General features: G+C 48.2%; 1 protein-coding gene across 1 annotated transcript in view; it reads right to left on the bottom strand.

Annotated features, from left to right (window-relative positions):
• Positions 1–14289, bottom strand: part of SLCO3A1 (solute carrier organic anion transporter family member 3A1) — a 153843-nt gene that overhangs the window by 124276 nt on the left and 15278 nt on the right. The window contains exon 2 of the mRNA XM_075432066.1: positions 3964–4429. Within this exon, the coding sequence (XP_075288181.1) occupies positions 3964–4429 (466 nt within the window). The remainder of the gene's footprint in view (positions 1–3963; positions 4430–14289) is intronic.

Raw genomic sequence — 14289 nt, 5'->3', positions numbered from 1 at the left:
GAACTCAGCAAGACCTAGCAGAAAATGAACTAAAGAGGGAAATGTCAAGTGAGTCATTAGTGGGTAGAGAAAGGAACCGTGCAGTAAGGTAGTAAGTAGTCTTCAACATACTTTTCCTCCTTTAAAACAAATGATGCAACAAATTGAGGGAATTCTTTGACATTAGTGAAGCTGCAGCAATAACGAGCCCTGCACAGCCTGCAGGAGTGAGGAATTCCTCAACTCAGGTTACTTATGCCAAAAGCCAATAAATACACAGGTAAAATTAACCTGCTTGATTGGAAATCTCTAAATGGGAGTTCAGATCTTAAATACAAGAGCAGACCCAAACAGAGAGAGGAACAAGCAAACTAGGACCAGAACAGAAGATACTTCCCAACTTCTAACAGCTAAGAAAATTCCTTTATTTTTTCACCTTTTGGCTGCTATAGCCAAAGTTACCTTTCTGCTGAGCAGGCGCTCGGATGCTGAAATGGAGGAGAATGTATTTCCCATCATTAGCAGGAGCAGGCACGGTCCCACTATCTTTCTAACTCTGTTACAGCACAGATGAGTTTTCTTTTGAACATCCTTTGGTGTGTATGTCCATGCATGCACCTTTTTTATTTGATTTGCCCTCGGTTACCACAACACAGCCCCTTTCCTAGGGCTGGTTACTACAGCAACAAAACCTGTTTGACTTTGGTAGCAACACATCGCAAGCACCAAAAAATATACCATGAGCTCAAGAAACATGAAACTACATGTCAGCAGCCCATGCCACAAAGATATCTCCCTGTAATATCTCACCTCTGTCTCTCTAATTAGGAAACTACGAAACCCCACCTCCTTGGCTGAGCACAAGCCCGAGCAACCTCTGCCTTCAAAGGATGCACAACAGATGCGCGCTGCCCACCACCTCCCGCGTGCCTGTCGTCGCAGAGAAACCACAGCGAGCCACATTCGATGGACTCCACGGTCACAAGTGTGTTCTATTCACAGGTGCGATAACTTGCACCAGCAGTTAAAGCCAGAGTTTCACTTTAAATTCCGTATGGCATCACACCTCCATTCTTCTGCACACACGTATTAGTACCAAGAAATGTTTTTTAAAAAGAAGGCCTGGGGGAGGTTGTGGTTGGAGGAATCTTCCTGTATCGTCACTTCACTGCAAAGAGGCTCCATCAGATACTGTAAGAACTTCCTCCACCGAACTCTTGCACAACTCAGAAGAAAAAAATTCTCAGTCCGCCGGGTTATTTCTATCTAATTCACTGCCTTGGGACACAAGCGGATTTTTATTGCAGCAGGTGAACAACCACTAGTACTTAGCTGTCAGGTGAGAGACTGCTTCTTCCCCCCAGCTACAAACCAGCCCAGACGGAGCACATACGTACTCGACGTTAGCAATAGACTGAAGACAGCACGGACTGGTCAATCCCATCACTTCCCAGCCACAGCCAGCCGCGATGGAAAGTTTGGCCAGACTATTACTGCTGTTATTAATTAGTTTCTCTCCTGAGGGAACAACCTATGCCAGCTTTGCTCCTAATATAAACTGAGGGAACTTACCCAAAAACGTTTTATCCGGTCACACACAGCGCAGCCCCTACTGAGTGAGTGTGCTATTATGAGAAAGCCAACGGATATAAATATAGCACAGTGACAGTATACACTCCGCAGTCATTTCCTCTGCGAAACAGAGAAGAATGAAGTGGGTAAGCTGCTCAGCCAGCTTTCTGCTAAGGCCACTGAAAACTGCATTGATGACATCAACAAAAATAATCAGTTAAAGACAAATCTGAGCAAATAATTCTCAAACAACATTTTAAACTGAGGAATTTGACTTCCTCTCAAGTATTCACAAACCTAAGAAGACACGTACATTTCCACCAGCTTCTTCTCCATTTATATTCATTCACAGAATAGATTTTTTTCTCCATAATTTTTTCCTGTTAGCTTTTATTTTTACTAGCCCAGCTGACTGCAGGTTGACATTAAGAATTAATCTTCCCATATCTGAAAACCTACCTGTGATGGATAGGCTGGGACAGGGCAGATATTAAACTTCATTGTTGGTATGGCTGATTGGTTGAGTGTGCATACACATGCATTCTTCTGCAACCCATAATTCATACGTAGAAATTCAGATTACGATTTTCATAGCTAAAGCCAGTAAACGACCTCAAAATGATTGTTTTTTTTTTTAAAACTCTGCATGTAGCAAGGAACATGGTTAGAAGCATATGTCCGAAGGAAAAATAATGAAGCAGTATATAGTAAGCAGAAATCATTTTCTGGCAGTATTTTCCCAGCTACAGTTGAACTGCCAACTTTAAAGAAGTTATTTTAGCATACAAGATGAATGTATCTCAGGAACAAAAAGAATCACTCTTCCTAATCTTCCTCTCATGCACCCTCCTCAATCCTGTTCTCAGACATGAAACATTGCTTAAAAAATGCCCATGGAACAGACCGAAAGAAGTTGCTGCTTCTCTATATAGTTACTTTTAATAGATAATCTTAGAATCACTCTTAATTCCAGCTCATCATTTATGGTGTTGGCAAAGTTGCTGCAGTGAATTTAGTCTCATTATTCACCTTCAGGTTGTACAGTATCTTGTCTTTTATATATCATCCTGCTTTATCCAGAGGATCCCTCACAAGCACTTACCGAATAACGATCCAAGGACAAAGCCAAATTCTGAAATACTATGATTTTACAACCAGTTACAGGAAAACACGGACACACTTTGAATATGTAGAAGAACTTCTTTAAGTGCAGTAGCACTACACCCAGGAGAGCCATAGCATGCTACCTAGCCAGTCTTTCCAACAGGCCTCTGCGCTGTCCCAAGACACCCAACACCATTCAGAAAGCCAGCAGGACTGTTCAGCTCTGCTGTCCATGGCCAGACCGCAGCTGCGTTCCGTTACGCTTGGGAACTTGATAAAAACGTCTTCGCAGAAAAAAATAACTATTAGTAGGATCACCCATTCAGCTGACAGTCAAAGACAAAACAGGGATGACGGGACAAGTGCACAGAGTTTTGGTTAGTAGAAACTACGCTAACAAGTGCAGAACGATTACACTAACGGCAGCACACACCTGACTGACTTATTGCTTTGGAGCCATTTATCTAGTGACAGGTCCCGCAGAATGCAGAATGAGCCAAGCCGGTGAGTTTGTTCTTCAAAAACTTCACCCACAACATCCTCTTTAAACTCGCTGGAGAGGAGACTAACAATGAAACCCAAGAGCACTTTACCCCAATAACAGCAATGTTTCACTGGGTAACTGAAGCCAAATTTCATATCTTAACCATCTGGAAGAATTTTGCAACACGATCACCAGAACCGTGAGTTCCGCTTCAGGCTCACCACATCACAATAGCTCTCACCAGCTCCTGCATCTCATTCCATTACTGGGGTCCTGCCACAGCATGCTGGGTCACAGCACCTACTCCGTAATGGGCACTTCCTTGCTAAAATGGGATGGTGGCAGCGACAAGACACGCGTCTCCTCTCAGTCTCCTTTTACTGCAGTAATCTCTCAGACACAGACAAATGCTTCAGAACAGGAAGTGAACCGGGGTATCTTGGTGGGGAGAAAAAAAAAAAAATCATCATCACACATGCCACGCAAATTCTTCAGGTAAAACTCAACCACAAGCGACCAATATCAGAATTTAAAGCAATCTGTGCAAACACAGTAGGAGTAGGCATCTTCCTAATCATCTAGTAATAATCACCATGGCTGTGAACCTTTACCATTGCTACAGTAAAAGCAAGTACCACTGTGTTTCCCTACTGCTTACAATCACTTGGTGTAGAAACCCCTGCCAGGTCACCTTCACAAGCACGGCAGGGCATGGAGAAGAGGCCTCAAGGCATTCCTCCCACTGCCATCAAACAGGCAAGAGAAGAGCGAGACGCCAGCCCGCAAGGAAAGCCTTCAGTGAGAAGAAGTTCAGAGAGCCTTACCTATGTACAGAGAGGAATCTTTCCGCCTGACGTGGTCATCAATGTAGGAAACTCCCAGGGGCTGGACAGGGGTAGCACCAATGCCCAGGAGGACCTGTGCCCCAATGAGCAGCAAGTACATCATGTTGGTAGCAGTCCTATTCCTGCAGATAAGGTCCGGGTCTGGTCCCTCATCACTGGTGGACCCGTTGGCAGCACACACATCCCTCCCTTCAGCCCCCCAGCGTATTTCTCCTGATTCATATTCGTACTGGTGGGTCAGAAATTCAGGCAAGGCAGAAAGGAGGGCACCCAAGGCCATGACTATTCCTCCACATCCTATCAAGCGTGGCCGGTGTCCTCGGGCTCCGAAGTAGCTGACAAAGAGGATGAGGGCCAGGTTGCCAATCTCGAAGCTGCTGGCAATGACACCCACGTCAGCACTCTGGAGGTTGAATCGCCGCTCCAAGGTGGTTAAAACACTCACCTACAACAAAGAAATCCAGAGAAAATTACTGAAAGGGAATACAACCTCCCTTCTGTCCTCCCCACATGTCCTGCTAAAGCATAAGTTTTCTTGACTTTCCCTTGGAGCCAAAGACCTACACATCAATGACATCCAAATCACAGTATTGTAGCTGACCTCCACACATGACCTGACCATTCAAACACAGCCACATCAGAAGCTCCTAATACCAAGTGACATTCCACAGCCCACCACCTGTCTGAACACATGTCCACTTCCACATTCCTACGCACATCAAAGTGTATTTTGGGTGCCGACAGAGACCATGATCAGTTAGCCACTCTTTGGGCTCCCGTTCCGTTTGAACGCACAGCCTTCGCGTCGCAAACGCTGTCCCACAGAGCCGAGGCACAAACCACACCAAGCCTCACATCACGCCCAGCCCCCGCTCTTTCCCGTGGCGCGAGTCGCAGCTCGCGCGCAGCTGAAAACCTTGCGGGTACTTGGCTCGCACACCAGCACACGGCCATCAAGTCAGAGACAGCGAGGCACAAACAGGCAATTTGGCTGGCATAGAAGGCTTCTATTAAAGCACATAAATAAAATGCTGATCAAAGGGTTTAAACTGTTTGTGGATTAGTTAATGACTGGGATCGTCACTTACAGAATAGTGCTGAGAAGACAGGCCAATTAAGGTTTATATAGAAGATTTAAATCCACCACAAAGAAGGGAAGATTTAACAAACAGCAGTTACTTAACACAAAGCAGAGAGAAGCACATGAATAGTCTTCAAATATTTAACACTGCTGCGAAAAGGAATGACCCGTTCTTTGTATGCAAAATAGGCAGGACAAGAAGTGACAGGTTTAAACTGCAGCAGAGATGATTCAGATTAAATACAAGGTGGAGAGAAACCAGACTTTTCCTAGTAAGGACTGTGAAGCATTGAAATACGTTGCGTGGAAAGGCTGAAGAAGTCTTTAAAAAGAGTGCAGGCCAGCATCAGAGTCAGGAAAGACACAGGTATGACTGATCTTGCCGTAGGCCAGGAAAATGAAACATATGATCTCGAGAGCTCTTCCAGTCTTGGATACACAGTGCCATGAAACACGTGGATTTTCTGCAACAGTCATAGCACCCACCAGAGTACAACAATGAAATATCAGGTGTCACCCCTTCTCAAGGGAGAAAACTCAGCATATTCTCAGGTCTACAGCAGGGTCCCCCTTATATAGCAAAAAAAAAAACCAATAAAAGAAATCTTGAACATGTCACAGAAATGCCAGAAACATTTACGTTGGATAAAAGGCTACCTTGTTTTTCAGATGAAGATATTTAAGGTTGTCCTAAAACAGGCAGGTTCCTCTATTCACAAAAATATGCGATAAAGACCTCAGAGCAGAAGGTAGCCTCTGGATAGAATAAAAATAGCCTCCCACTGGAGGCACTGAAAATCTTTGCTGATAAACCTCACAAAGCAGGAGCCAGTCTGACCGACTTTAAAGCCTTCTGACAGCAGCTCTCCTCTGCGGGCAGTTAGCCTCTGTTAGGGTACACCAGGGCACGGTCGGACAAAGACAGGCCCGCTGGCAGCAAAAGGGAGAAATGGAAACAACCCACTTCTGCTGCTTTGCATAAGCAAAAGCTCCCAGCTCTGACCCTGGGAAGTGTCCAAGTCAGATCTCCAAAAACTGGACTGTTTTCACAATTTTTGAAAATTCAGCCTTCATCCCACACAGGCAGTTATCATTTTACACTGCTACTGTAATCCTCCCCCGACTAAAGAGCCAAGAACAGAGTAAGGCAAAAAAACCCCTAAAAAAATCAAACCCTATGACTGCAGGCAATGCAATAGCAATAATCCTTCCCCACGTCAAAGCCAAGCGAAGATGTGCGTGTCAGAGGGAGAGGAGATCGCCGCTTCACCCAAAACACTGTGTGCAGGTACCCGGCGGGACGAAAGGGCTCTGTGATTCACGAGGGCGATGGTGTCCTTCGGTGCCAGGACATGGCACTGCCTGGCAGTGACCTCGGCCGCGCTGCTCAGGAGCAGTGCTCCAGCCGTCTCGCAGAGCAACGTCGCTGTTGCCAGCTCTCCGTGGGAGCCAGGGAGACAGACCTGAGCGGGCGAGGACAGACACTGCTAGCAAGTGCTACGCTGGTATTTTCAGAGCATGGCACACCAAGGTGCAGGGACACGGATGACGTCCCGTCGCCCCGGGCTGCCCCAGCAGGCACTCATGCAGCAGAGCTACCTTCATCGCCCACGACACGGGACTGGTTTTATCGCAAGGTGTGATCTAACGGGGATGGGGCAGCCAGACTGGGAGGACTCCAGACTTCAGCACCACACAGCAAACACCAACAAATTCTAAGCGATGCGAAGCCCTTTCTATGGGAGCCTTCCTTCATGGTACCACCTCCAGCACAGCCCCAAGGAACACAGCTGTGGTCGAGGTCCCACGAACACCGATTCCAGCAGAACAGGGGATCTCTCCAAGATGAGCAAATAACTCTGAGCGCACAAAATCATGCCTATGATGCTCATTTCTGAGCTGTACCTAGATAGGAAACTCATAACTACTCATTACAGCTGTGTAAACTGAGGCATAGAGAGCCAAATATTAATGAGACAAGTACAGTCAACAAAATTAATTTGTGATGGAATAATTTAGGCTGGAAGACTGAAAGCCAACAGCAGTGATTTCCCAAGGCCAACTGGTATTAGCTAGCTTTGGAAGTCTCTCCCACATTTCAATCTGGCTGCCAAATTTTAGGCTTTTACCATACATATATACAAGTGGAAAGGAGGATGGCACTCAGAAACACTTGGGTGCTGCACCTTACAGGGGTCAGATTTTGGACAGCTGGATTTCAATAAAAAACCTGCACCGTTTTTAAGTGCAATTCACAGTGACAGGGATAGCAAATGGGTGACAAACCTGGGAATTAAAATCAGAAATCCCAATTCTCATCCTGCTCTTATCTCAGTGGGACTTCAGTTCTTCTTAGAGCTAAACCCCTCACAACAGGGAAACAGAGTCTCCCCACCCCCTAACAGTTTCTTGCTTTGCTTTAGTGAAGAGACTGAAACAAGAGGAGGAGGAGGAGAGGGAGGAGGAGGACAGAATGCAAACTCCAGTCCTCCTGATAAAAGCAGGCAGGAGTTCTTATTGCTGTGGTCGGATCCCACCGCACTTCCCAGCCTCCTGCTCCTGGCTGTAGCGTTACCACCCAGCGCTACCAGCTCTGCCTTTATTAACTGGGGTACGGGGTGCCGGGGGGCCATGCTGAAAGAATAAAACCATCACATCAGCCTTCAGCATCCAGAGGAAAACAGCATCAAAATACAAAGCGCTGACACCAGCATCAGCAAAGTAGCCTCTAAAACACTGACAGTCATGGGGAGGGGGGAAAAAATATCCCAAAATAAAAATACGCCTGAGAAATAAACTGTCAACATGCAGATTTTTAGCCAGAGAACACCAGGAACACAACTGCATTACACCCAGGGTGGCCGCAGCCCAGACCGCAGCCCAAATTCTTGCTTTGACATTGCCTGTGACCTTAAACCCACAGGCAGACTACAAAATCGGCATCAGCACAGCAGAGATGCTACCTGCACTAATTCAAAACCAAACTCTGCCCATGGCTAGAATCATTCTCCCACCCTCCTCTACACCCCACCTCTTCCCATGTGTAAGCACCTCCTGTGTGTAACCTGACTAAATACTTGCAGTTTGCATGTGGGATGCTCCCGGTGCCCTTGTAACTGTGGGCTAGAAGAGCACTGTCCTGCCTGTACTTCCCTCCACAAGCCTCTGCCCCAGCAGGTAAGCCATCACTGCTCCTAGACACTAACTCTATTTATGCAGAGTTACATAAAACATTGCAAAGACACGCCAGCTCCCTGTAAAATACTCTGACGTCACGTGAAAAGGCTGCAGGGATTATAAAGCGTCCCCGTGTGCCGAGACCAGGCTGAGCGTTCGGGAGTGCAGCCCACGGGGATGTTGGTTTAACCGCAGGGACGCGGGGAGCGGAGCAGCGAGACAGCACAGGGGCTTCAGATGGACAACCCCCTGCCAAAGCTCAGCAGGAAACACCCGGAGCCCACGCTGTTAGCTGCCAAGCTGCTGTTTCCCGGCTCCTGTCAGTTTACACAGCCGTTTTGCCAGGGCTGGAAAGAATAGATTGAGAGGAGTACCGCATCCAGTTCTGGCCTGCCCAGTTCAAGAAAGATGAGGAGCTACTGGAGTGAGTCCAGCGGAGGGCTACGAGAATGGTGAGGGGACTGGAGCATCTCTGCTGTGAGGAAGGGCTGAGGGAGCTGGGCTTGTTCAGCCTGAAGAAGAGAAGGCGGAGAGGGGACCTTAGAAATGCCTACAAATATCTTAAGGGTGGGTGTCAAGAGGAGGGGGTCAGATTCTCTTCAGTGGTGCCCAGCGACAGGACAAGGGGCAACAGGCACAAACTGAAGCAGAGGAAGTTCCAGCTGAACATGACGAAGAACTTCTTCCCTCTGAGGGTGACGGAGCCCTGGCACAGGCTGCCCAGGGAGGTTGTGGAGTCTCCTTCTCTGGAGATATTCAAGACCCGCCTGGATGAGGTTCTGTGCAGCCTGCTGTAGGTGACCCTGCTTTGGCGGTGGGCTGGACTAGATGACCCACAGAGGTCCTTTCCAACCCCTGCCACACTGGGATTCTGTGATATTCAGTTAAAAAAACTTTTAACCTAGGATGAAAATGGTTACCAGGAAGCTACTACAACAACCCAATAACATTCATGCAGGCAAGATACATGGGCCAAGTGCCCAGGAATGAGACACATGCGCGGTTTTGACCCCCAGAAGTTAGCGGTGTGTAACCACCCACCACACCAGACAAGTCCAGAGAGGACAGGGGCAGAGACAGCGTTGTAATCGTGGCAAACGCCAGCGCCCACGACGCTGGGAAACAGCCCCGAAGCCACAGCTGCATACGGGTATGCGCCTGCACCACAGACAACTCAACCTTGCCTGCTACTCTTACGTCCTCACGTCTGTCCTGCAGATCAGTCCTCAGCAGGTCACCGAGGCTCTGCTTTAGCTGCAGCACTGTACACAGCCCTCAGTTGTGCCAGCCTTGCTGCCTTTTTCCAAGTCTCAAGGCCTCCACCACCCTCTTCCACTGGAACTGCCTTTCTGTCTCTCGCTTCACCCTCTGTCCCCAGCGGGATTCCAGTTTCACCCACTCCAGACATCTCCCATCCAGTTTTTAAGAGCAGCCCCACTAAGATTTAGCTATGGCATCAGAGAGATCAACAGGACCGCACAACTGTTGTTACTCCACAAGTTCACGCTCCCCCAGGTTAAGTCTACACCAGATCAGTCAATTTTGGACCACCATAAACTAGATAAATCAGGTTGGGCATCTGCGCACCTTGTTCACACAGAAAGCAGGCTCGGGACCTAGAAAGCTCACGTAACCAACCCAGCCTTCTGCCCTTCTGGGATGGGAACACAACGCCCAACATACAATCACAAGAAGTAATTAAAACTTGTACCGTGCTTGCACTCTCTCCTCTGCTCACAGAGCCGCAGCAGTCTGCACACATGCGTTCACCTCGGGCGACTGCGCGAAGACGAACCTCAAACGGACCTGGGCTAAAGAGGCCTCCTAAATCCACTCTAAATCACTCTTCAGAGATTGAAAAAGGAAAATAATTTCACATAACACACAGAGAAATAAATGACCCACATCAAACAAAAAAAAAAGAAATCAATCACCACCTTCAAATCTTCCAGTCAAAGCAACTCATTGCAACCTTTATAACTAAATCCAGGGAAGCTTTTGCCACGCCATTCTGGACTTATTTCCGTAATACATGCTCACATTCATCATTCCCGTCTGTCCCAAATCTATAGATCTTGGCATTTCTGAACCAAGGTAAATTTATTCTCTCTATAGGCTGTTTATTTTATATTAATGCTCAGCAAAAATGCAATCCACAAACCTGTTTCACGCTATTGCCCCATTTTATCACTAAGAAATGAACTGAAGGCTGGGGGCACTGTTATGGAATCAGAGACACAGTGCATTGAAAATGAATATCATATTGTTCGTATCTCCAATGATCAAGTCATATTCACCCACAGAGTCTACAGATAAGTTCACTGTATTAATAATACAGGGTTATATATAGAAAACACACTGACTTTATGCCTGAAGGGCCTTTTTAAAAGGCTTCTTTTTAATGCAAAATACATTTTCTCAGTTATGTGGTAAGAGATTGGACTTGAAGAGACATGTCTGCAGTGCTACAGGGTGTAAAATAATTGCCTGGCAACTATGTTCCCAAAGTAAAACAAACGCAAACCGTCTCCCACAGCCTCCATTACGGAGCTGGGAAACAGGAGATTCCTCGAAGAGCCAAAGCGACCATCCCAGAAAGCAAGCCGCTGCTCCCACGCGCCCGCTCGCCCAGCAGCCACGCGGGATGGAGCGCAGGGCATCCCCGAGCTGGAGGCGAGCTCTCCTCCCCGCAGAGCCGGTACCCGGGGGCTCAGCCCGCCTTGCCGCCCACCCTCCCAGCTGACAAGCTGCAGGCCCAAGGCAACGATGCTGATGCTCTGCTCTGATGTTTTTCTGCTCCGCAGTTCCAGCGCTGAGATGATCGCTTGTGGTGGAGCGCAATTTTTTTAAAATGCTGACAATTCCCTTGGCGTTTTGCCCACTCCTTCCGTACAGGATGGCTGGCAGGAGGGCAACGAGCCTAACGCCCTTTGCCAAGCCCCAGGCATCAGCACCCCTCGCTGCTCCCCACCCTGCCGAAATGGTGAGGGCATCAGGACCTCCCATCCGAAGCTGCTGATCACTTGTGTCAACACCAGTCCCAGTCCAACAAAGTCAGTGGAAACTTCAAAGATGTTCTCACCGCAGGCACCAACACCCGTGCTGGCTTTGGGCACGTGAACATAAGGGAAAGCCAGAAAGGGTGGCGATACAAAACACACCCAAGCTGGCTCCGCTCAAGCTCTGGAAATCATCTCTGCATAGAAATTTGCATTCACATGAGAGGGATAATAGATGCCGCAGCTGAACCACTGCTGAGAAGCAGGGTGTTATTAGCTCGGCTGTTGCTGCGTGTGCCTATGCTGTTTCTAGGCCAGCACTGGAAAATCTGCAAGTTACTGTACTGGTGCCACGAGGAATTTGCAGCTCAGATCTATGCCTCACTGGTGTGAAAAATTCATTTTATATTCTAGTGACCAGCTCCGAGATTACTGACACGGTCCAAATCAAGCACACATTCAAGGTCAGGATTTTCAGGGGCCTGAGCAGAAAGGGTATTACACCGTGCAGCGAGAGAAACAGCACACCGCGCTCCTGGCCAAGCCAAGACACGGATTTTTGGCAACGTCTCCTCTCTGGCACCATGCAGAAAACTTTTCTGCCACCTCTGGTACCCGGCTGTGCATCTCCTCCCCACACTTCAGCAGCCGCAGCATCCTGTGCTGCCTGCCCTCAGCCAGCGCAGGGCAGAAAGCCAGCGCGCCCAGGTAACCCTTCTGCTGGGCGACGCAGCGACGCCGCAGGCACCCACAGCAATGCTACAGGGTGTCGCATACTGCAAACAGAGCAAAGAGCAGTCAGCGCCCACAGAAGATATCCTGTCTGGTCAGGAGCTGATACACCAGTGCAAAGCCACAGCTTGCTTCAAAACAGCTTAAACCAGAAAAAAAATCGTGTGCCCCTTGAAGTTAAAACAAGTGTATTTTCCACTACTCTAGCGAAACTGGGATCCACACCGATAAAACATGCAACATAAAAACCTAACCTCTAATCTAGGCAACCACTGCAGCAAACAGCAATGAAACTGGGCTGTCGGTATCTTCCCCACTTGCTTCCTTGGGATCATAGAATCATAGAATGGTTTGGGTTGGAAGGCACCTTAGAGATCACCTTGTTCCAACCCCCATGCCATCAGCACGGACATCTTCCACCAGCCCAGGTTGCTCAGAGCTCCATCCAACCTGGCCTTGAACATTGCCAGGGAGAGGGCAGCCACAGCTTCTCCGGGCAACCTGAGCCAGGGCCTCACCACCCTCCTGGTAAAGAATTTCTGTCCTATACCAAATCCAAACCTACCCTCTTTCAGTTTAAAGCCATTACCCCTTGTCCTGTCCCTACGTGCCCTTGTCAAAAGTCCCTCCCCGGCTCTCTTGCCGGCCCCTTCAGGTACTGGCAGGCTGTGATAAGGATCCTGCACGGGACCCACGGCACTGACCACTCTCCTGCCTCCCCTGAGCAAGAGAAGGAGCGCTGCCCCATTTAGAGAGGTGCGAACAAAAAGACCGTCAGGGGTGTTATTTGCAACCTACCCCCTTACATCCATCACGGAAAGTGAGCGTGAGTCACCGGCAGCTCAAAATAGACCCAGGTACCGAGCACCAGGCCACGCCGAACTGCCTAGCAGAACTTGAAAGGCTTTTTCTGTTCCTCTGAAACAGATGTGCATCATGGCTGAGATCTGCACTTTTTTTTTAACCTTCTGAAGTCACAACCTACAGTGATATCACAACCGCGGACCGAGTGTCCACATAAGCTTTCTGCCTCCAAGTCTGCTGCTCAAGATTCACCTCACTGTGTGAAGGCAGGCGGTATTTTAGTCTGTGACAAGGTATCTACACAAACACATCCAGCGCCAGAATCCACCTGTAGCCTACACGGCTCTTTAGTTGCACACATACAATGAAGTGAGTGGATATTTGAATTCTTATTTTTAAATATTATGTCCTTTTCACCTGCAGCAAAATAATGCATCATAAGCATGCAAAGAAGCACAAACTTCAACGCTGTAACTGCATTTTTGCATGCTTTAAAAACCACAGCACAGAGCAGTGCTGCCGGCACATCTCAGACCCGGAGGATGAAGAATTCCATGCGGAATAAGCACGCGGCAGCAGGGGCTCGCGAGCAGGGGCGGCCACTCAGCTCCGTCAAAGCAAACAGCCAAGGGAAAGCAGTCGGAGCATCTTTGACATGTTCAGAGATGGAGCTCCTTTTCCCTGTGGCCGCCAAGTAGGTGTACAAAGCCAGATAAAGAGGAATTTAAACTGCATATAACTGAAATGTAGGCTTCTACAGCACCACAGGCGCTCTTGGGCATATGCAGGACTGGCAACAAGATTCATACCTGGGTCCAGGACTCTGCGAACAGGGCACCGTCGCCTTGGGTTCACTTCCAGTGGAGAAGAAATGAAACTCTTGTCTCTGGAAGACTCTTAAGAGGAAAAAAGCCCCTTCCCTATGTACTATCAAAGCACTAGAGGGGAAGGATCCTAAGCTGTCACACTGCAACACCCTCACTTCTCCACCTCCCCAAATCAATGCAAGTTTGTTTATCGAATAAGATACTTCCTAACACACCACTTTTATGCCTGCAGAGAAGGCATTCTACTATAAACAGGGCTACTTACCACAGCAGAAACCACAGTGCAAGCCTGACTAGAAAACCTGTCATGCGAACAACTTCATGTTATCTTAATTTATGATCAAGGGCTGAATTCAGGGCTAAGGGTTGCATCCGAGTTACGCCACAGTGCAGATCAAGAGGGGCCCGCGGAGGTGGCTGCAGAAGCGTTCCCAGCTGCCAGGCACGAACCAGGGCAGAAGCGACGCAGGCAGGACACTCTGAAGCAGCATTAATAAAAGCTTTGATGGAAGCTGAATTCAGTTTTCACGGCTGGAGGACAACGGTGATTATATAAAGGCTATATACTGAGAGAGGGGGTTTTCTGACAAGTCCTACTACTTTTCTCCTCATCTGCTCTGGCTCTGCTGCTATCTCCCTACCCCATAGCTAGGCTGCCTGGCTACAGCAAATGTGAACTGAGCTG

Source organism: Opisthocomus hoazin, chromosome 10, assembly GCF_030867145.1.
Source record: "Opisthocomus hoazin isolate bOpiHoa1 chromosome 10, bOpiHoa1.hap1, whole genome shotgun sequence".
NCBI classification, from domain to species: domain Eukaryota; kingdom Metazoa; phylum Chordata; class Aves; order Opisthocomiformes; family Opisthocomidae; genus Opisthocomus; species Opisthocomus hoazin.
The sequence above is the reverse complement of the archived record's forward strand: the minus strand, read 5'-3'. Positions and strand labels throughout refer to the sequence as shown.